This window comes from Lichenostomus cassidix, chromosome 3, assembly GCF_008360975.1.
Source record: "Lichenostomus cassidix isolate B80296 chromosome 3, HeHo_3.0, whole genome shotgun sequence".
NCBI lineage: Eukaryota > Metazoa > Chordata > Aves > Passeriformes > Meliphagidae > Lichenostomus > Lichenostomus cassidix.
In genome coordinates this window covers 68340031-68361797 of record NC_139483.1, presented here as the reverse complement: position 1 = coordinate 68361797, position 21767 = coordinate 68340031, and the positions used below count along the sequence as shown (strand labels likewise).

Here is a 21767-nt window from a genome sequence, read left to right as displayed (position 1 = left end):
AGGATATATTACTGAAAACTCAAGAATGTCACCACTGTTTATATTAAAGGAAAGCTGAGAGTTAAATGAGATGGGTAATCAGATGCCCAGCATATGTTGTTTTGAATTGTTTATATGGCCAATAGTTATTAAAATTAATTATCCTTTTAATGCAGTCTTTTCACAATCATAGTCTTCTTCGGGCTTTTTGGTGGGTTGGTTTTTGGTTTTTTTTCCTGTGTACAAAAGATAGAGTCATTTCAAAACAAGCTAATATGGGTTATTTGGAAAAGGCAGAACAAACAATACCAGGATATATTCTGACATGGTCATAGGCTCAACATGCTGATAGAAAGCACCAAAAATCTCTTGTCAGTGGAGTATTTTGAGAACTAATGTAAATGAAAAAAATGGGGGGGTTTTGTGTGTGTAAAATTCTGTCAAAAAAGTGAGGCACTGAAAAATCTGACATCTGTTTATCTGTTTATAGCTATGGCAAGATTACTCATATTAATTCTTGTTTAAAATGCCATATGAAGGAAAGGCATTTGTGCAAACAAGAGTCATATTTGAATTGTAGATCATGTCTTCACCATCTGTGAGAGCTGTTGGTGTTGCAAAATTAATGTGTTAATGAAATCACAATAATTTCTCTGAAGTAATGGATTCTGAAGCCTAGAATGACTATTTTTTGAACTTTGGTGTCTAGTGGTTTACAACTGGGAAAACCTTTCACAGCTTAATTAGTTCTGCAGCCTTATTTTAAAAAAATTGGCTATGCCTTCACCACACCAAGAGTAACACAGAAAAGGATTAAATGGAAAGCAGAGAAACAAAATAAAATTGAGCCTGCAATGCAAACTTTTTTTGCCGTAGTATTTGAAAAGTTGCTAAACAGGTCCTTGCTTGCCAAGAAGTTTTACTCAAAGTGACTTGTACACAAGAGTGGGCAAACAGCTCAGAAAATAATTCCAGCTTGCTGAAACATCACAAATTGGGACTATTCGAACCTTACACAAACATCCTGATTTTTTCCAAGTTTCTCCTTGGAATGAAGGGCAAAGAATTAATGATGCTTTTTGCTTTGTGAGGCCATTTTGAAATATCACACTCATTCCAACTTATTATTTGATACCCTTAGTAGAATACTAAATGTTACTGTGGGCTGCAGTTTAGCAGAAATGGTTTGCATTCATTTCCAGCAATTTTCTGAGTTCTTTTCCAGTTCTCACACTCCTTGTGTAGTATGGCATCTCAGATGGCACAGGCGTGCTTAGATTACCATCAAGGAGTAATCACAGCCATACTCATATGGATTTTGCATACTTACATATGCGTGTTATAACAGTTTATGCCAGCTGAGGATTCTTCTCTGTGCTATGGGTTTAAGATATATAATGCATTGTATAAGGTAGAACAGAGATCATGGGAGCCAGAAAAGGGAGTGGCATTCAATTCATTAATATGTTGGAGGAAAAAAAGTGCAGTTTTCACAGATGTAGCTTTTTTTTCTTCCTGTTAGAAAAATAATATATTTAGCAACTGAAAAATTACTTTTAAAATAACTCTGTGAAGAGAAGATTGCTTTTCTTACCTGATTTGATTTTATTGCTGTGTTGTAGGTATGTGACTGGTGTAAGCACATAAGACACACAAAAGAGTATCTGGATTTTGGGGACGGGGAAAGAAGGCTTCAGTTCTGCAGTGCAAAATGTCTCAATCAGTACAAAATGGACATTTTCTACAAAGAGACACAGGCCAATCTTCCAGCTGGACTGTGCAGTACATTACATCCTCCAGTCGAAAATAAAGCAGAAGGCACTGGGGTGCAGCTGCTGACTCCAGATTCTTGGAATATACCGCTAGCAGATGCTCGGAGAAAAGCCCCATCCCCAGCGTCTGCAGCTGGCCAAATTCAAGGCCCTGGACCATCAGTGTCTACCACTGCCTCTCCGTCTGACACTGCCAACTGCTCTGTCACTAAAATCCCCACGCCAGTTCCCAAACCTATTCCCATCAGTGAGAATCCAAATATTCCACCAGTTTCTGTCCAGCCACCTGCTAGCATTGTGCCTCCAATTGGTGTCCCACCTCGCAGCCCCCCCATGGTGATGACAAACCGTGGGCCAGTTCCTCTGCCCATATTCATGGAACAGCAAATTATGCAGCAAATCCGTCCACCGTTTATTCGTGGGCCACCTCACCACGCCTCAAATCCTAACAGCCCTCTGTCAAATCCAATGATTCCTGGAATCGGTCCCCCACCAGGTGGCCCCAGAAATATGGGTCCCACCTCTAGCCCCATGCACAGGCCAATGCTTTCCCCCCATATCCATCCCCCCACAACACCTACCATGCCTGGGAATCCTCCTGGCTTGTTGCCTCCTCCCCCTCCCGGAGCTCCTTTGCCCAGCCTTCCCTTCCCCCCTGTCAGCATGATGCCAAATGGTCCTATGCCTATGCCACAGATGATGAACTTTGGATTGCCATCCCTTGCCCCACTGGTGCCACCACCAACTCTACTAGTGCCATATCCTGTCATTGTCCCTTTGCCCGTTCCCATCCCCATTCCCATCCCCATCCCTCACATCAACGACTCCAAACCCCCCAACGGCTTCTCCAGCAACGGCGAAAGCTTCATTCCGAGTACCTCCAGCGAGACGCCTGGGGCAAAGCCAACCAATAGCTCTTCATCCCCTCGAGAGTCAAAGCAAGGATCATCTAAATCCTCTGACTCATCACCGAGCTGCTCAGGCCAGTCCCTTAATCAAGCTCAAGTGCTTCAGGAGCACAGTAAAAATGAAGTTGTTGATTTGACTGTCAGACCTAGTAGTCCAATGAACAGTAAATTTGGTTTCCCCAGTGTGCTACAGGGTCCACAGGATGGTGTGATAGACCTAACAGTAGGCCACCGGTCTAGGCTGCACAATGTCATCCACAGGGCTCTACACACCCAAGTGAAAGTTGAACGAGAACCTAACAGTGTTGTAAATTTGGCTTTTGGTAGCTCAGACAAAAGGAACTGCAGTGACTGCAGGGACAACTGCAGCCCAGTTGACTCAAAGACATTACCGTGCAGTGACGGAGCTCACTGCTGTCCCGTCTCCTTGGCCTCTGGCACGCCGGGACTGGAAGCTGGCGCAGCGGTGTGCAACGTCATTGTGAATGGCACAAAGAGCACAGAGGGTTCCAAGAACCCGGAGCCGCCCCAGGAGCCGAAAAAGCCGCAGCCCCCGGAGGAGCTGGCGGTGAGTGAGCTGGAGTCTGTTAAGGAGAACAACTGTGCGTCAAACTGCCACCTCGAGGGAGATGCTGGCAAGAAGACTGGGGAAGAGCCCCTGGCTGGGGGAGACAAACAGGACCCAAACCTTAACAATCCAGCAGACGAGGACCATGCGTATGCTTTGCGGATGCTGCCCAAGACAGGTTGCGTGATCCAGCCTGTGCCAAAGCCAGCAGAAAAGACTGCTATAGCGCCGTGCATTATCTCATCGCCAATACTCAGCACAGGGCCAGAGGATCTGGAGCCACCCTTGAAAAGGAGGTGTCTCCGAATTCGAAATCAGAATAAGTAAAGGTTTGTGTAATCACTACTGCCTTCTGTGTGAATAGAATTCAGTATTTTCAGGTATGAGGTCAAACTCGTGTGGATGTGGCCTATATGAAACAAAAATATACAAATTCCAATTTATGAGCACTTTCAGAAAACTATTGGTATTTGTGTTTTAGTATTGTTTTTTGTGTTGTATTGCATCTGTACTTGTCAATACTCCGTTCATCAGCCTCATTACACTTTTGCTCACAGAACATTTCGTGATGGTTCTGGCTGTGAAGCTATTGTGCTGTGTATGTCAAAGTCAGTGGTTTTCTGCCTAGGATATGGTTTAGGTCTGGGCCATTAATCTGCTTACTTATTCCAGCTGAGTTACACAGCAACTCAAGCCTTCGCAATGACTGAAATTGCCCTGCAGCACAGCATAGAGCTGGATGACCCAGCTGCTTCCTTCTAGCTCAGATCCAATGGACTTAGCAAACGGTCACCTCCAACCATCTTGCTTTGGTCTGCCTCCAGACTGCACCCAGGCTTTCCACTGAGATGTTCTCTGGAGGCTGAACTCCCTCTCCACGAGCTTTCCTTTCTCTTGTATTGGTGCTTAGGGACTGCCTGCTGTTTGGGACCTGCCCACTGTAGCTTATTGCGGCAAAACCTCTGCCATGGGGCTTTACTGCCTTACCTATCTGCCTTTGGTGCAAGTCTCCCACCTTAGAAATTAGCTGAGATTTCCCCCAGCCCTGCGCTTGGAATATGCATGTGGTTCCTGGTAGGGCTGCAAAGCAAGGCAGAGATATGGGTAACTCCACCAACCCCCATGCCTTGTCCAAGGACAATGCTCCAGGTGCAGAAACCTCTCATCCTTCATTCCCTGTTCCCAACTTACTGAATCCGTCTGATAAAATAGCATTCTTGTAAAACGCTTAGTTTAATATATGTTTGATGCTTCAAACCTGTGAGCAAGAAAGTGTTAAGGAATCTTCCCTATCTGACCATCTAGGAGCCACTCTGGCAGTCACTCTCATACCACCTGAGCTGGGACAGAAGCCCCTCCACAGCTACACACTCCACACTCACACAGTCAGACCAGCTTCCCCCATCGGCTCAACCCCAAGTTTTCCATAGCAGAGTTCTCAGATGTCCCAATCCTTAAAATAATTTCATCATGGTGCAATAACTAAACAACAAAACAACAGCTCGAGCTGAAGCCTTTGAGTAAGGATCCAGAACAAAGGAATCCCATGGCTTTTATACCTTTTATACCCTCACAGTCTAAGCATGGGAAACTCTGGGGGTTGTTGGCAGTGAGTGTCTGATCACCTGGCTGGGCCACAGGTCTCTGTGTCCTTTGTTACGGAAAGGATCAGCACCCATTCCTGTCCCCTTGCCTGGAGCTCAGGCTTGGGCTTCTGCCCCCACAGAGCTCAACCTGCAGCTGGCACTGCAGCTGCACGCTGAGCTACCTGCACTGAATGTATTCCTTCACAAAACTAATGTAATGGAATTTGTTTAGATTCACAAGCACGGAGAGCTTCTTTCAGGAAAAGGGGAAATGGTGGGTGTTGCAAGAAATCTGTTCAGCAGTAAAATACCGATGGTTTGCCGGATGTGGCTTGGTGACATGCCAGATTTCATTACAATCCGTGGAATATTCTGTAGCCTCCAGTAAATCCCTGTCCCTGGTAGCACAAATAGTGACTGCAGTGGTGTTTGGCACCTACAGCCATAGATAGCAGCAGCAGGCTGTGTAATCTGGGCCATTGCAGTATCTCCCTGCTCCATCACTGTGGGCTAATTGCACCATCAAAGATATATAGTACAGTCAGGACTCTCTTCTCATTTGTTAGCACTGCATTCCCTGTGCTGGTTGCAGGGACAGAAACATTACTTCCCTTGATCACCAACAGTATTTATTTACTTTCTTCAGTGGAACACAACCATTATTCTTTGCTCTCAGCATGTGCTGACACATTTAAAAGATACACTAATAAGAATAGAGGACAACTATCACGTTCTTGGACTAATAAACAGCATATACAATAACTCAGAAGTCAAATGAATATTTAAAATCTTTCTACACTCCTAGGTCCTACTAGTGGGGATCCCCCTACCCACCCCTGAGATATGGATGGAATGTATATCCCTCAGCAATGATGTCTTTATTACAAACCCCAGTGTTACCTTTGGAGCTTGAAAGATTCCCTTCATAAATATATGCATGCTTCTACCTAGGGGTAGTGATTTGATTGAGTGAGAAGGCTACAATTTGGCTGTATCCTTTTTGTAAAATTTTAGGAGTGCCATGGTTAACCCTTCCTTTCCCACCTCATTGAAGCTCCTTGCTTATTTCAAGACAGTGCTAGAAGACTTGCACATTTATGTGCTTACTCTGTAGTCAAAGACAGGCTGGTTCTTAGCATCTATTTCTGCTTGCCTGGACCATCCAGGCTGCAGCAATGTCACCTCTTCGAGGTCCCAATCCCAAGAGGAGTTTAGTATCATTCAAAGCCAGAGCTTAAACCCTCAGAGAGAGTTCTGGCTTCATGAAGTTGTGTATTGTTGCCTGTTGATGTGATTATTCATGACATCACTTCATGGATAGTATTTGAGAAAGGAAGTGGGCAAACTGAACAAGATGCATTGGAAAGACAAGAAGGATTCTTTATCATTCAGTTACTGTCCTCAGCCCTTTGTATTCTCTAAATGTCAATAACTGCCACTGTGATTATCCCCAGGAATAACCATTTTCCCTTTTATCCTGAGTTTTACATATTTCTTTACCTCAGTGTAAGGGCTGTCTTACAGGAAAGTTTTCAGGTTGCCAGGCAAGATTAATCTGACCCAATACAGACATCTGGAACAAAGATGCAGCTGAGCTAATTGTCTAAACTCTCTTTAAAATCAACCTAGAGAAGCAGGCACTTCAAAGAGACAGCTGAGCTCATCCTGGAGTCAACAACTAGGCTCAGATGAATTGTGCCCTAGGAGTGCCTATTTCTGCCTGCAACGAGGGTAACTTAAGGTGACTGGCACAAGCATAGATGTCCACATAGACACTGAAGTTAAGAAGCCCAGCCTAGGTGTCTGCCAGATCTCTGGTGTTTGTGCCATAGCATGGCATGGTGATGGTTATTAGTCAATCTGTGCTCATCCCCTCATTTCTCCAGTAAAAGAAAAGAAGTAGCCTCTGTGCAGAAGAGATGTGAGACCAGGGTCCTTAGGTGCTCCAAGGGAAAGAGGATCCTCCAAATACTCTGCAGAAATAACCAGCATGGTAACCTTCTCATTCCTGTGGGTACCTCAGTGAAATACAGGTGGGTTTTGAGCCTCTCAAGGCATGCACAGTGCCATCTCATGCAGCTCTGATGGTGGATTTGAGGTGAGGACTCTCTGGTTTCATGCAGAACCCTTTTGCTATTCCAGTCTTGCTGGTCATAGCCAATCTGGGGGAGCAAAAGGGCTGCTTAGAATTCTGCCCTCCCTGCCTGTGAGGACTGTGCAGGGCTCAGAGGCTGTCCATGTCTATGTAGAGGGGGCAAGAGGGGGAGGAGAACATCAGTGCAGCCTCTTGCACCACAGCCCCAACCTCTGCTGTGCCCATAGGTTAGATCCTTCTGCCCAGGCCTAGGGAAGCAGAGAGGTAAAACCCTACTCCTTCAACAATCCAGTTGTGGGGAGCGTCCTTTAAGAGAGACACCCAACCTCACAGAAATTCTAATAAAGTACAAACAGGGTAGAAGCTGCACTAAAAAATGTGGTGCTTTGGGCCCTTGGAGGTTTGTATTGATTGCACTGGCCACACTAATCTGGCAGAAAAAAAGTCCAGCCAATTGTCTTTTTCTCTCTTGCTTCTCACCTTCCCTATTTGGAAAATCTGAACATATTGCCCTAATGTGCAATTTTTCCTGGATTTTATTTCCCATCAAATTGTGTGACAAGGAGGAAATTAGCCAAATATTTTTACGCTAGAGTTCTGGACAGACAGATTGAATTCATGTAATAGCAACATGGACTCTCTAAAAAGGAATCAATGCAAGCGTGACCTTTTTGGGCAAGTTGCCAATCTCTGGATTATTTAATGTACCAATTACTTGATTATTGAAAGTGCTAATCAGCAACATAATCCTTGATGTTAAAGTTTAGTCTCTCCATCAGGACGTGGACTGTCAAGCTGTTCTAGCTTGATACAATTTGAAGAACTAGCAAAAGATGTCTCAGTGCCAAAGTCCTGCTATGATCCAGGAATGAAGCTAGGAAGAATATTCTGTTGAGCATTATATTTTCAAGTTTGAGCAACGTGAGTTTCTAAACTTAGCAGCGTTAGTCTTGCCTGCCTACATGCTTTATGCCCTGGTGGGATCAGTTTTAACCCGCCAGCTTTGATGTCAAGGTTTCCTAAAGCAAAGAAATGAAAACACTGAGGTCTGCTTGGATTTAACATGACAGTTATGTTAAACTAAATGAGAAAATGAAGTGGCACATGCTAAACTCACAACTAGCTTCTGTTTGTGTGTATGTGTGTATATTGAGTAATCCTGTGTTGGGGACAGAGGGGCAAGGAAAGGAAGGAGTTTTTCTGCTTGTGTCAGCAGAAGTTCTTCCAGAAGTAGTGGAAATAGTAGGTGTATGGTCACCTGCAGAGCCAACCTGTGTGTCCTGGGGTCAGCATCTCCTGAGTGAAAGGCCCAAACCTTCAGCTGTCTTTATGCATTTTACTCATAAAAATATACAGCATGCAGAACGCTCAGTTCACAGCAGAAGAAATATTTATCTCACTTTGAGCTCCTCTGCCCATGAGCTCCTTGGCCCATAATGGTCCAGCACAAGATTTCCTGCTCTGGTCTGGATTCCTGAGGCAAGGGGCATAGCTATTAACCTCTTCTTTTTTTTTGCCTAAGAGATTTTATGTCTCCTTTGCCACTGTGGTATCTATCTACCAACATCTTACCTCTGCCTGGCTTGCTATGTATGATCAGGACAAAATTTGACCTTAAAGATATACTTGAAAACAGATTTTCTATATTTGAACACATTTCTATGTTAGTCATCTTTGTTGACATGGTACTACAGGCCAGAGCCTTAGCTAATTTTAACTGGATATAGTTCCACTGGTGCCAAACTAATTTAAATCAGCAGAGTAATTGGACTCATACACTTAACACCTACTCTTCTGCTTCAGAAGTTTTCCTTCACCTGGCTTCTTATGAGCCTACAGAAATTTTCCATTTATCCAAAAGGGGAGAGGAGAGTCTTTTAACACCACAAAGCCTTAAACACATTTGCTTGGAACTGAAGCTTTGCCCTTGAGAGCTGCCTGACTCTGGCAGTGTGATCTTACGTTTCAAAATTGCCTGTATACCTTCTCAGGTATATTAAATCAGAAAAAGGATTTCCCAGAGGGAAAAAAAAAAAAGGAAAGAAAAAAAAGACTCTCAAAATAGTGAAGTATAAAATGACATACTTCCAGGGTAGCTTTCAGCTCCCACATCTTGCTGCCGGGGTGTGGGAGTGCTAACTTCCGTCTCAGCAGCAGTAAATAGCAGGCTCGTGGTACACTGCCATAGATCACTGCACACTCTTTGAATCAGAGGAGCAAGTGCTGGTTTCTGATGGGCTCCTCCTGCTTTTCTAAAAAACCTCCTGGGGCATATGTTTCAAATATGAAATCTGATTCCCGAACTCAGTTTAGAAAATAACTACACCTGGTCTGATTTGTAAAGGTAATAAGAATCTAGGGCTGTTGGCAAACAAAACACATGGCCAGAACTTCAGACAGCAAAAAAAGGCATAGCTCGATTGACAGACCCACAGAAATCTGCAGAACCAGTGACTCCTACAAACTATAGTCTATCTGACAGCTCCCAGGAACTGAGACCACCGATTTCAGAGATCATTTTGGTGCTTACTTGCCATTATTAATTTTGATTGTCTTATGAAATTAAAATAATTTGAACTGAAATAAGCATCTCATCCATGCTGTTCCCTAAACAACCCACATTCATATTGAAACAATGAGTTACTCATAATTCTTTGCCAAGCTTTAAAGACTGATCAGGCACTTTCATACACATAAGGTCTATTGCTCCTCTTATTTAAATTAGTTCAAAGCAGGTCTGGCTGCACTCAAAAGTGTTAAGTGTGAAACAGCCGTATGGGGAAACTCAAGCTCTCCATCAGCCTGTCCTTGTGCTGTCGAGCTACTGAAGTCAGCAGTGCAGGGAAATTTTATGGGGGTGGGGAGGAAAGCACAACTCATAATTAAATACAGAGTCCCGAACAACAAAGACCATAGTAAAACAGGCCCTTGTAAAAACACTTGTAAAAACATCATCTAGACAATGGTTGCCTTGACATGCAGGGCCAAGATGCTGGATGGTATGTGTCTGATTGCCACTGAAATCTGATGAGGAGCTAAGCACCTCACAGCTTTTGTGAAGCTTGACCCTGAAACACCATGGCCAACTTCAGTGCGGAGCAGTGAGCTCTGAACAACCGTGAGGAGCTTATAAACTATTTTTCAGTATTACGAGCAGTACCTGAAAGTGGGAGAGAAAGGAGCGAAACACTTTTGTGGACAGTGGTTGTGAAAAAGTTGGACATACTCAAGCAGTGAGCCACAGATTTTAGGATAAAATTAAATTCTTGTTAAAAAAATCCAATGGAAGATGGAAGCAAAGTAGAAACAAAGCTCTTTGAGCAAGAAGTCAGGAGGAAATCAGATGGTGGCAAGCAAGACTTTCTGAAGCAATTTTTGTTTCCAGATTACCTGCTGAGTCTCTCCTATCTATTTTTAGGTCCCATAAAGAAAAACAAGCAATATAAGCATGTTTCTGGGTGCCTCTACCGGTCAATGCCTCACGCCTGAGACCTGCTAATTATGACCTTATTTACATTATTTTGATAATGAGCTGCACTGCACTCGCAGGACTGAAAGTTGTATTTGGAAACGTGTGATCATCTCGTGAGAGGCGTGGATCGAAGTAACCTCTAACATTCTGCAGAACCCTCAACTATTTAATGTTTGCTTCTACCATGAAAATTACAGCTGATTAAATATCTGGGCTTGATCCTGCTCAGTACTGTGTGCACTCAGTGCTTGGTGCCTCTAATGCAAGTTGAAGGCCCTCAGCACGTTACAAATCGAGGTCCTGCCTCCGACTCCTTTGCATGGCTTTACTTCCCCAGACGCAACTTTGGTATTTGAAAAGAATGGTATTCCTGTACAACATGTGTCTCAATTTGTAATGATATCCGCCCTGCAGCTGGCTTGCTTTTCCAAGTGTTTCTGAAACATTGCTGCCTTAAATTCAAGCCAACCTTCAATAACAAATTATCTAAAGGCAAAGAGGCTGAACTGCATTTGCTGAGTGGACACCCGTACTCCCTGCTGTGCTCCATCTTCCAGTCCCAGTTTTGGGCTTTCATGCTGTGTAATGTAATCATCTTCTATGGAGGCAGATATTAAAAAAATAAATAAATTAAGAAATAGGGGGGTTAGGGATTGGGTAGTGTTGAGTGAAATAGCTATGGAGTTCTGACCTCTTTGGAAAGATCTGCATCCCATCATCAGGCAATTGATATTGAAACCTATGGTTAGAGCAATTTTCAGCTATTTATTTCGAGCCCACGTGGTTAAATGTAAAACTTTGTGTTGCCTGCTTATGCTCCAAATATTTATAAGGTTTCATGAACTACTTGTGCTGCCACTTCTAAGTTCCTTATCCAAAAAGAGGAGAAAAAAAAGCCCTTTCCCACAGGAATTCTCCAACTGCGAGAAACTTGAACATGACTCAAAAAGATACATGACAAAGTCACTGAAAATTTGAATTCTGATCCTAAATTCCAAAGACCAGTTAAAATGCCCATTCAGTTTTACTTGAAGCATTTTACCAATTATTGCTGAAATGGTTATCTTGGTGGTAAAAGTATTGTTCCTGTCTTCTTGAGGTGGGAAATAGAGAAAATCTAAAGCAGTGTTTGGGCCCAATGCAGGTTTTTCAGTGCCCAGCAGTGCTGGGCATAAGGGAGATCTCCTAAGGTGCCTGGCACTGCACTGAGGTCTAGGCCAGGTCTCACCCACTTGCTCCTTATGTGTTCTGGGTGAGTTTTTCCTCTTCCTTCTCCCACGATATAACCCACATGACATTTTTGCCACCTGAGCATGCCCCCTTGCTTTAGGATGAGTCTGCATCTGCTCTTCCTTAGACTTGGAAAGAACCAGGACGAGGGCTGTGAAAACCAGGGAGAAACCCCATGGGGACAGTGCCAGGCATGCAGTCCTGGATGGTTATGGACAGTGGAGTTTTTCATGGGAAAATGGGAAAATGCTGATTGCTTCCTGAAACAGGATGCTGTAACTTTTCACTAAGAAGATTCATTGCTGCTTCAGAAAGTTTTGTTGTTATAATTGTTATAATTTTGTGGCCCACAAGAACATTTCAGGTTAAAAAGCCAGTCCCAGATGTAGCCCAGGTGAGGAGGAGAACTCTCCCAGGAAAGTACAGGCTGTGGCTCAGCAAGACACCCATCCTCACCATCCTGCATACCACTACCAACAGTTAAACTGCCTTTCTCTGGCTAGTTAACTGGAGAGATCAGGTTGAATAAGAAAACTGAGAAGCACCTTAGAATAGCCAAAAGCCTAGTGGTTTGGGGCCACAGGAGACCACTGAAATGCAAGTTGAAGTTCCTATTCTGATTCAGACAAAATCGGAGGTTTAAAGAAGGGTTATCACATCACAGTGGTTGCCTGTTTTCAGGAAAGGAGAGTAGAAACTGTCTGGATTTTTTCTTTTTATCCCCCAAAAATCCTTCCAAAGTTTCGGCTTTATTCCAGCTTAGAATGGGAGAATTTGTTGAAAATTTGGTGGGTTTTTTTTCAGAGGAAAATCAGATTGACTATTCTGCTACATCTGCAGACTGGTGGGGCAAAGCACACTATTTACAGGGCTGGCAAAGCACAACTGGTGCTGCACTAACTGGGGGACACTGAGCTGCCTTGCTGCTGTGCAGACAGACCCAGCTACCCCAGTGAAAATCAGGACTGGCCCTGGCAGGCTCCGTGGCCTGCTATAGGGGACACTTCCAACGTAGAGATTAGAAATCCAGAACCATGATGGCATTTTCCTCTTTGCATGATCCATGTACATGTCTCATAATGCCCCAAAATATAAACCATGGAGCCTGGGGCTGAAACAAAGCAGTCAGGAGCAGATTCTGCTGTTAGATTGCTGGGTTTGAATGATTGCCACCATTTTTGAATGAGGCAGATAGAACTTAATTCCTATCTTGTTTCTCTTCAGTGAACTGGCTGGTAAATCCAGAAGAACAGACCCCCCATGCTCTTGGTGACTCCCAGGGTTTCTTCCACAGTGATAGTTCCTTTGGTCCCTCCTTTAAGAGGCGATTTTCCCTTGAGCCATGCAGGAGCATGAAGGACATCCTGGAACTGTATTTCCACCATTTCCTTGCTACTTAGCAAGGGCATGGTGACACATATCCCTGTTCTTAACTTCAGCAGTGGGTTTCAGGCTTCAATTTAACATACATTGAAAGAGTTTAGTTAGAGATGGTACTAAATATACCAGCAAGGAGAGGAATGTAAATATAAACTGGTGAAATTTCCCCAAAAGCTTTTCTAGGAATTAGTTTGGGGAAGCAGGAATCAGCATAAAACAGACTTGCTTTCATCTTTCTCCCCCAGGGTGCTTCCCTGACTACAAGGCAACTGGATACAGTTGTAGATACAGGCTCTGGTGCACCCCTGCAGCAATTCATAGAGTTTGGGGTGTCCTTACCACTTCTGCCTAGGCATAAAAGGCAAATCCCAAGGCTCTTCCTCGATTCATTCCCTAAAGTCACAATGTCTGCTCAGACTGCAGCTCATGTTTCAGTAGAAGGGAGAGCCTGAGTTCCATAGATGACCCAGAGCTGAGGAGGATCTTTAGTTTACAAGGTCAGAGCAGAAGGAAATCACTATCTTAGAAATCCAGAGTTGGTTCTTGAGGACTTTGCTTGTTTTCCCATTCGTGCTGGAAGTCCTCCCTGACTTTTGCAATGTGGCATCTCTTCAGTTAGCTCATGGAAAGATAAATCATAGACTATTCAAAAGGGAAGGTTTTAATGAAGAAGCTTGAGCTGCTTTAAGAATTGTAAAAAAAAAAAAATCACAGAACTATTACAAGTAACAGATGATTCCCGAGTGTTTCCAGGGCTAAGCTTGCTCCCATGCTGACTTTAGCTGCACTCTTGTGGTTTATCTTCAGAGCAGATTCCCTGAGAAAATAATTGCAGTGCCTTTACTCTAGGGCCATGCATGTCCCAAATGAGCTAGGCCTCTTTTAGCACATCAGCGTTCATTGTCTGCGTGAATTAAGTGCTGTGCTAAATTATGGAAACTCTGCCGTGCCAGTCCACATCAACGGTTGCTTCAGCCTTCCCCACCCAGTCTCTAATTTTTCCTGAACAATAAGATGTGAATCTGGAGACAGAAATGTTCAATGGGGATAGAATGACAAGGAAACAACCATGGAAAAAACTTGTGTGTGTCTGGATGTGTGCATGAGTCCAAAGCCATGTCAATGATGTGGCCCCTCTGAGGGGGCAGGACATGACTGGGGGGGGACACTGTAAAAGCAGCTATTTCTGGTGGCCATCACTGCCAGCAGGAGCATGCTGCCATGCTTGTCACCTGGGGCAGTGCTGGGAACCAACACACAGTGCTTGGGTGTGGGGGAGCAGAAGGAGGACATGCCCCCATGGCTGAGCCACCCAGCTCCTCAGCATGGAGGGACAGGGAAGTGAGGAACACTTCTAGCATTTAGCTCTACCAAGCAGGACCAAGCTTCCCAACGCAGGACAAAGGGCTCTAGCTTTGCAGCAGCACCTGGAAAAAGATGGATAACTGCAGAGAGGGAGCAGGGATACTTGTGGGGAGGCTTTGCCTTAGCTGGTAAAATGACCTGCCATGCTCTAATTCTGTGGTGCTCTGAGCAAGGATTTAAATCCTCATGTATCAGGCATCAGGCAAAGAAGAAGCTCTATGTGGGTGTGTGCAGCCTGTGTCACAGCTGCTGATTGCTCAGGCTTTGACAAACAGCCACACAGGGCACCAGTGCAGCTCCCAGCTATTGCATGGAAGCACTGCATCACTATCTGAGCCCACACAGATGAACCTCCAAGCCACCTGCATGAGCTGGGTCATCATCCAGTTGACTTATTCTCCTTCCCCCTGCCTTAAAAATAGGGCAGAAATGAGGTTTATACTTTCTTTTTCTCTCATTTTTCCATGCTGCCTCCTGAGTTTGAACTATAGCCTGCCTCTAACTTCTAGGTGGTCTTCCAACCCAGGATCAGCCCAGCCCTACTTGACTTTGGAAAGCAAGCAAAACCCAGTGTGCTTACTTCAGCACAACTCACATAAGCTCAACTATATGGCTTTATCCTGATGAAAATTCTTTTGTGGTTGATGCAATTTTTCTATCTGATCAGCAATATTTGATGTGTGTTGAAGGCAGGTTCAGCTAGGGTGAAGAGCATACGTTGCTCTCCTAAAAAGTAATTTGGGTTTTTTTGGGGGAGATATAAATAGCTGACTTTATTGTGCTGGTCATGCACGCGAGTGCTGGCATGAGGTGCATAACATTGAACTCTGAAGCAGTGATGACTACTGTGTTCTCATTTCTTTATAGAACTTTGCATGCCATGCCTGATACGGATTTTTATTTTGTAATTTGATTGCTACAAAGATGCATTCATCAAATGCAATTACTGCCATATGAGCCAGTCAGGGAAGGTCCTTCTCACCGTTCTGCACACCCTGTTCCACTGAGTCCATCTGCAGTAGGGGAAAATAGAACTTACACAGCTAGGTGACTGCTCCAGGCAGAAAGCATCAAGAGCAATTGAACTTCTGTATGCTTTCCCTCCCAAATCCCTTATCAGTCTGTACTGTGGAAATTAATTTCTGTTGATCTATGGAAAGACAGGAGCAGAATGAGGCTTCATACACACATTGCAGGTTTAATTTTCTCTGCTTCCCTTTTTACACCAAGACTTCAGGCCAAAAAATGTGACAGAAAGCAGTTGCGTACTTCACCTTAGTAGGTGGATACATCCCAGTTCTCAGTCTAGCTCCTGTTTACAGCTCTCAGTACACACAAAGAGAGGACATCATCTTGCTGGGCACATTGCCTGAAAGCACAAACATTACTCCTTAACCTAGATATAGTGGTCTCCATGCCATGGAAGTTTATGCTGGTCAACATATTCAATGTGCCTTCCAGTCTCTGCTTTGAGGAGAGTGGAGATTTGGCAAGGGGATACATGCACATTGTTAGAGGGACTGCCAAGTAGCCCGTGTGAAGAGGAGACTGTGGAGGAGACTAAGAAGGAAAATGTGCCCCAGCACCAAAATTAAGGCTGAGAAGTACTGCAGAGTTTCAGTCCAAATCTGTAGGGGAGAGCAGGTCCCATTCAAGGAGATAAAGTCCAAAGCTCACTGTGTAGGGAGAAAGAGGACAGTCCCTGCTATGTAGCTTACATGGTCAACTAACAAGGGAAGCAGAAGCACACAAGGCAATGGTGTATCTCCCAATATCCCCTAGAAAAACTAAGACTCAGGAGCTTGTAACTGCCAGGGTGTTGTGGAGAATGAACTATGATTATATCAGTTTCCAGTGTTTTATCATGGGAATTCCTTCATCTTCCTCTCCAGCAACCTTGGAGGCTGCATGTCCCAATGGTCCTTGAGGCACAAGGGGCAGGCGAGGCCGAAGCAGTGGGCTTGTGCCTCAGCCTGGCTGCGTGCCCAGTGTGAGGCTGTGTGGGACATGGGCTTATGGTGCCCAGCCTGCCTGCAGTGAACCTCCTGCTGTTCCCCCTGACCTCCTCTGCTTATTTGCTTTGCAGGAGCGCTCGCTGACAGGGTACCTTGCATGGAGAAAGGGAGCAGAGCAAACCACGTCACTCCACCGAATGACACCAGCTGGTCCGCTCACCACCCCCTCTGGCTGAAAGTCCAGCGAAGAAAGCAGCTTCCTGTCATGAAGCCCCTCCGAGGAAGTCTCGGTCCCACGGGTGCCTTTGACCCAGAAGACAGCACATCATGGATCCACACAGTGTGCTCAGCATTCCTGCAACCACCCCTCTTCTCCTCTCGGAACGCTTTTTCCTCTTGGTTTCTTGCTGGGGGGGATTTTTCACCCAGGTTTCAAAAACCACACGGACCAACATAGGTACTTTTCCCTCACTGACTTCAAAGTTCAGATATTTGGGACTGGACAATGATACGGATTTTTTTAAATTTTTTTTTCCTTTGAAAAACTGCTGTGGTTTTGCTGCTACACTAAGAATCGTGATTTGCATTGTATGGTTTTGGACCTATTCAAGTTTTGATGGGGGAAAGGGGTAATACTGGAGTAGCAACGCTTCAGAGTCATCTCTGTCCTACCCATGATGCACTTTTAAATGAAGAGTTAGAATATTTTATTGGCTAATATACTTTCCTTGTTATTTTTACTAAGGCCACCTTTATCCTTTCTAATGCCATATTTTCAGTGTTACACTTTTATGGCTTTTAATTTTTGATTTGACAGATGTAAGAAGCAGCATGAATAGTTTATACTGTGGTTTTTCAGAGACTGAATGCCAAGAGAACTCAGTAAATGTTTATTCTTCTCAGCTTTCTCTTTAAATTCCCCTAAATAGCGCCCCATTTGGGAACAGAGCAAGAGTGTTGAACTAAAGACCAAAATTCCCTCAAGGTGTAAAATAATCTGAGGGGAATATTTGCTGGGCGTCACGAAAGACTTGGATGAAATTTCAGCCCTGATGGTTTTCAGTGATCCAGGAAGGCAGTGAGACAATCTCTCCATATGCATAGCCCTTTCATGATAATTAGAATGGTATGGACAAACCAATGAAAACAAGGGTAAAGTGAGAAAGATCCCCCATGATTCTGTTTCACTGTTTGCTTTCTCCTGTCATGGTTAAGAGAAATGTGCAATTTGATCCTCAATCAGTGGGTGGAGGATAACAGGGTAGAATTTACTTGTGTGCACTTGTACAGTTGTAGCCAAGAGTCCAAAAGTACACTAGAGCATGTTATACTGGCACTGAATTGGTAAGAGAGTTGTGGAGTATCCCATTCTGACAAATAAAAAAGAAAAAAAAACAAAAAAAAAAAGAAAAGAAAAGAAAAAAAACACAAAAACCCATAAAAACCCCACAAAAAATCAAAAAGAAAGAAAAAAACTTAAAAAAAAATTCAGATCACCTTGTGATTCAGTGTAACTGTTTACTAACTCGAATAAAGCAATTGTTCACTCTTGAGTGTTCAGAGTACACCTTTTCTATAAGGCTGCTGTGGGGAAGAGAGGAGCAGTTTGCAGGAGCAGAGTCTCTGTGTCGGCAGTGTTGGGAGGAGGGCAGCAGAGTCAGTTGAACCAGAGCCTTGTAGTGATGGTGCACTATGAGCACTATGTATATACTGTATTTCTATATTTTCCTTTGTACAGATTCACTTAAGTCAAGCTACTGTTTTACAGGTGCTCCTTATTTATTAGAGCTGTGAAAGCTTGGAAATCACACCGGGCGAGTAAGCTCGCTTTTTAAAAAAAACAAACAAACAAACAAAAAAAACCAACAAAAAAAGGGGGCGGGTGGGGGGAATCCAACAACTCTTGAGTCTAGGGAGAGAACTCAAAGACATTTTGATGAAACATCTTCAAGAGAGCAAGAATCTGAAGCACCCTCAGTGTGCTCTGCTTTCCTTTTGGTCTTGCAATGCTTTTCTCTCTCCCTGACTGGTGTCAGATTTATTAAAACAAAATAAATCTCCAAGAAAAAAAAAATGCACTTAAATGTGCTGTTGTTTTATTTTTCTTTTTTGTCCCTCTTTGTGCATGCAGTTATTCATTCCTCTACCTGCCTGGTCACAGACAAAAAGACCCCTCTGTCTGAAACCACAGAAAAATATGTGTAAGTTGTTCTTGAAAGCTGTATCTATGTCCCTTCCATCTTCGTGCCTCCCTCGACACTTCTCAGTTTATGCAGTGTTTAAGGCATGGGGAGAAAAAGCCCTGCACTTAACACAATGCAGAGTTAGGTCCTGATCTTGGACAAGATCCCTGGATTGATGCAGTGGCTGCAGCTTCATTCATTTCAAAGGGATCTGTGCAAGCACAGCTTTCTCATGCAGCATCTGGGGCAGTGTACAGAGGGTATTCTGCCTGCCTTTTGTGAGGATGGGGCTTTCCTGTGCATTAACTCCCCCTGAAATCAGAGGTTCTCCAAAGGACCAAACTCCTCCCAGGTGCCCCTAGACCTCTGCAACAGCTATCTCACACAATAGTGTTTGCTTCCCAGTTCTTGGCCAGCACAGCCAGCACTGCTGATGGAGGGCTTGGAAATGTCCAGTGAGCTCTGGAACTGTTTGACTGATTTCATTAACCAGCCATGTAAGGCAAACAACAACAGCCTAAGCATGCCTGCTTGGAAGGGCATGTAGAGTAAAGATTGTCTCACTAGTAAACAGCTTGCTGCATCTCTATTTATTCATCTGAACTTGGCTGTAAAACGAAGGCCGTGTGTATTGATTTTGCTTTTGTCAGTGGTCCAGAATTGTTAGCACACATTTTCACTCTTCTGAAAAACAACAGACTCTTTAGAGAAATCTTTCTCTCTGGTGAACTGGTTTTCTTTTCCAGAAATGGAATCAACTTGTCAAAAATCATCAGGACAGCAGAGGTAGAGAAAGCGATCTAGGCTAGAGCTGGCTTCACGTTTCCAGTGATCACAAACTTACCTTAGACTTCCTGAGAATTTGCTCACCTTAGACTTTCTAACATCTTACCCCAAAATTCAGAATGCGAACAACTGCTTTGGACAGCTGAATCAGTTCATTGTTTGCTATTGAAAAAATATCTCCAGCTGCATATATGGGGAGAAATATCCAACTATACATAAACCTTGAGGAAAATGCAGACCAAATGGTACAATACATTATTCAAGAGAAACCTGCTTTATTTCTGAGGCCAAATCCATCCCTTGTATGATGCCAACAAAATGAATGGAATTACACAAAGGACGTAAAGGTCTTTTGCAATTAACAGGGACCCAGCAAACACTTGCAGAATGGTGCTTGCTTGCTGCTGACATTATTTATTAAGCACTAAGACCTAATAGCCAAGCCAAGCTCTTTCCTGGAGAACTCACCATCAAGGAGCCAGACAAAGAAAATCCTGTGCACTGGGAGATACAGGGGAAGGTTGCTGCGTGCAACAGCCATCCCTCCAGCTCTTGCACATGTATGGTTTTGGGATGCAGAAACTGTCTCCATGAGCAGAGAGAGGCGGCTTTGCCTCGGGTCTCAGAGCAGCCGGCCGTGCGTGCATCCCTTCACACTGCCGGGGCAGAGGGGGAGTTTGCTGTGATCAAGCTGCTCAGGCCCTTCTGCTAGCACTGAATTCTTGCTGTCAGCGAGAATTTTGCCCTTGTGATAAAAGGGGGTTTGTGCGCTGCAAACACTCTGCCTTAATTTCCTCCTGTGTTATCTAAGAAAATTTTGAGGGCTTTATTTTTTTCAGAACTACTACACATGACAGTTTTTTGAGTGGCCCAATTCTGTGAATAAGGATGTCCCTCAAAATGAAAACAATTCATGCTTTTTCCGTGCTAAATGATAGAAATAAATTTGCTTTGTTCAAATAAGTGCTGTGAGCCAAATTTGCAAGGATGCTTATCCAAGTGAGATATCCCATTCTGAGGTCCATATTTGGACACTCAAATCAACACTAAGCCAAACACATGCATGAGGCATTTCAATGCCATTTGGAGTGTCCATATATAGAACTGGATGCCCAAACTTCATTGCCTTTGTTTTAAAAATAGACCTGGAATATAGAGACATCATTTAATAATAACTATGACAAACATTCTGTGTGCAAACTAAGAGCAAATTTGCTGATGCTGGTTCAGGTTGATTCCTCTGGAATTGCTCTGGATTTACAGAGGTGTATCTCAAAAAGGAAGCAGTCTCTTAAGTTGTTTTGCCTTCCACTCTCACTGGAAGCTGACTTGATATTTGGGATCTGTGAATAAGGAAAGGTGGTACTCAGTATCAAGACCTGTGCAGCAGAGGGAGAGAGAATCAGGAACTGAGTTGAACCTGCTTCATACTGAACATAACAGCTCAAATGTTTTGAAATTGAGAGAACAGATTTACATAGGCTTACACACATTTTAGTTGTCATTTATGTGGTGCTGGATGAATAAATGGCATTGCTACCTTGAGCAACACTGGGACATTTTGCGCAAAACCTGGGATGCACCAGCAAAACACAGAGCTGTGAAAAACACAGTGGAACAGCAGCTTGTGGCTGTTTGCTTCCAGCAGTGGTGGGAGCATGGCCCTTCAGAGGCGCAATGGGTGTTGGCTGCAGGGCACTGCAGCACCTCCAAGGAGGACAGGATATCTGATACAGGGGTGCCCTGCAGCCTGTTGTGTTGGCCAGTCAAGACCTGTTGGGACTTGAAGTTCTGTGACACTGTGAGGAACAGAATATACCATATAGACTATATATAGACCATATAGAATATATAACCATATAGAATCCACCATATAGAATTTAATGGAAATTTTCATTCCCTGCTCTAATGCTTACAACAGTTGATTAAAGGAAGAAAAAAAGAGTAACTTAGGCCTCTGACAGTCTCTTTTCTGCAAGCTGTTGCCTGGTCTCTAAAGCATCATCTATCTACTGGAGCAGGAAAGTGTCCTGGCCACTTCATCCACTGCTCTACTGAAATAATTTTCCAAGGATATGTAAGACAGCAAAACAGAAAGGCAGCAAAATGCCCAGGATGTTTCTTTACAGGTGATGCAAATGTCTAAAAGTTGTGTGTCCCTGCATCAACAGCCCAGGCACATGACTGTCACAGGAGAAGGGCAGCCTCACCTGCTCCCTCCTGGGCCTCTCTGGCATCCAGGCAGCCCACACTGCAGGTGGGATCCTGCCCCAGCTGGGAAGGAAAGCTTGATTATTATTCACTGATAAGATAGTTGAGGACAGAGATGTGGTATGATTCCCTACTCTCAGAAGGCCTACTTTATCTTTGAAGGACCTTGCTGCACCTATTGAGTAAACGGAAAAGGCTTGAGGAAGAAGGAATGCTGCCTTATTTTCCAGAAAAGTGTTGTGCTCTGGGGGTTTGCTGAGGGACAGGGAGACTCAGC

The 21767-nt window shown here is 44.0% G+C and overlaps 1 protein-coding gene across 2 annotated transcripts in view; it reads left to right on the top strand.

Annotated features, from left to right (window-relative positions):
• SOBP (sine oculis binding protein homolog) overlaps positions 1-18384 on the top strand; it is a 113675-nt gene extending 95291 nt beyond the window's left edge. For both annotated transcript variants that reach the window (XM_085056219.1, XM_085056217.1), the window contains 2 exons: positions 1602-3556; positions 16442-18384. In XM_085056219.1, the coding sequence (XP_084912345.1) occupies positions 1602-3554 (1953 nt within the window). In that variant the 3' untranslated portion in view covers positions 3555-3556; positions 16442-18384. The remainder of the gene's footprint in view (positions 1-1601; positions 3557-16441) is intronic.
• Positions 18385-21767: the final 3383 nt, after the last annotated feature.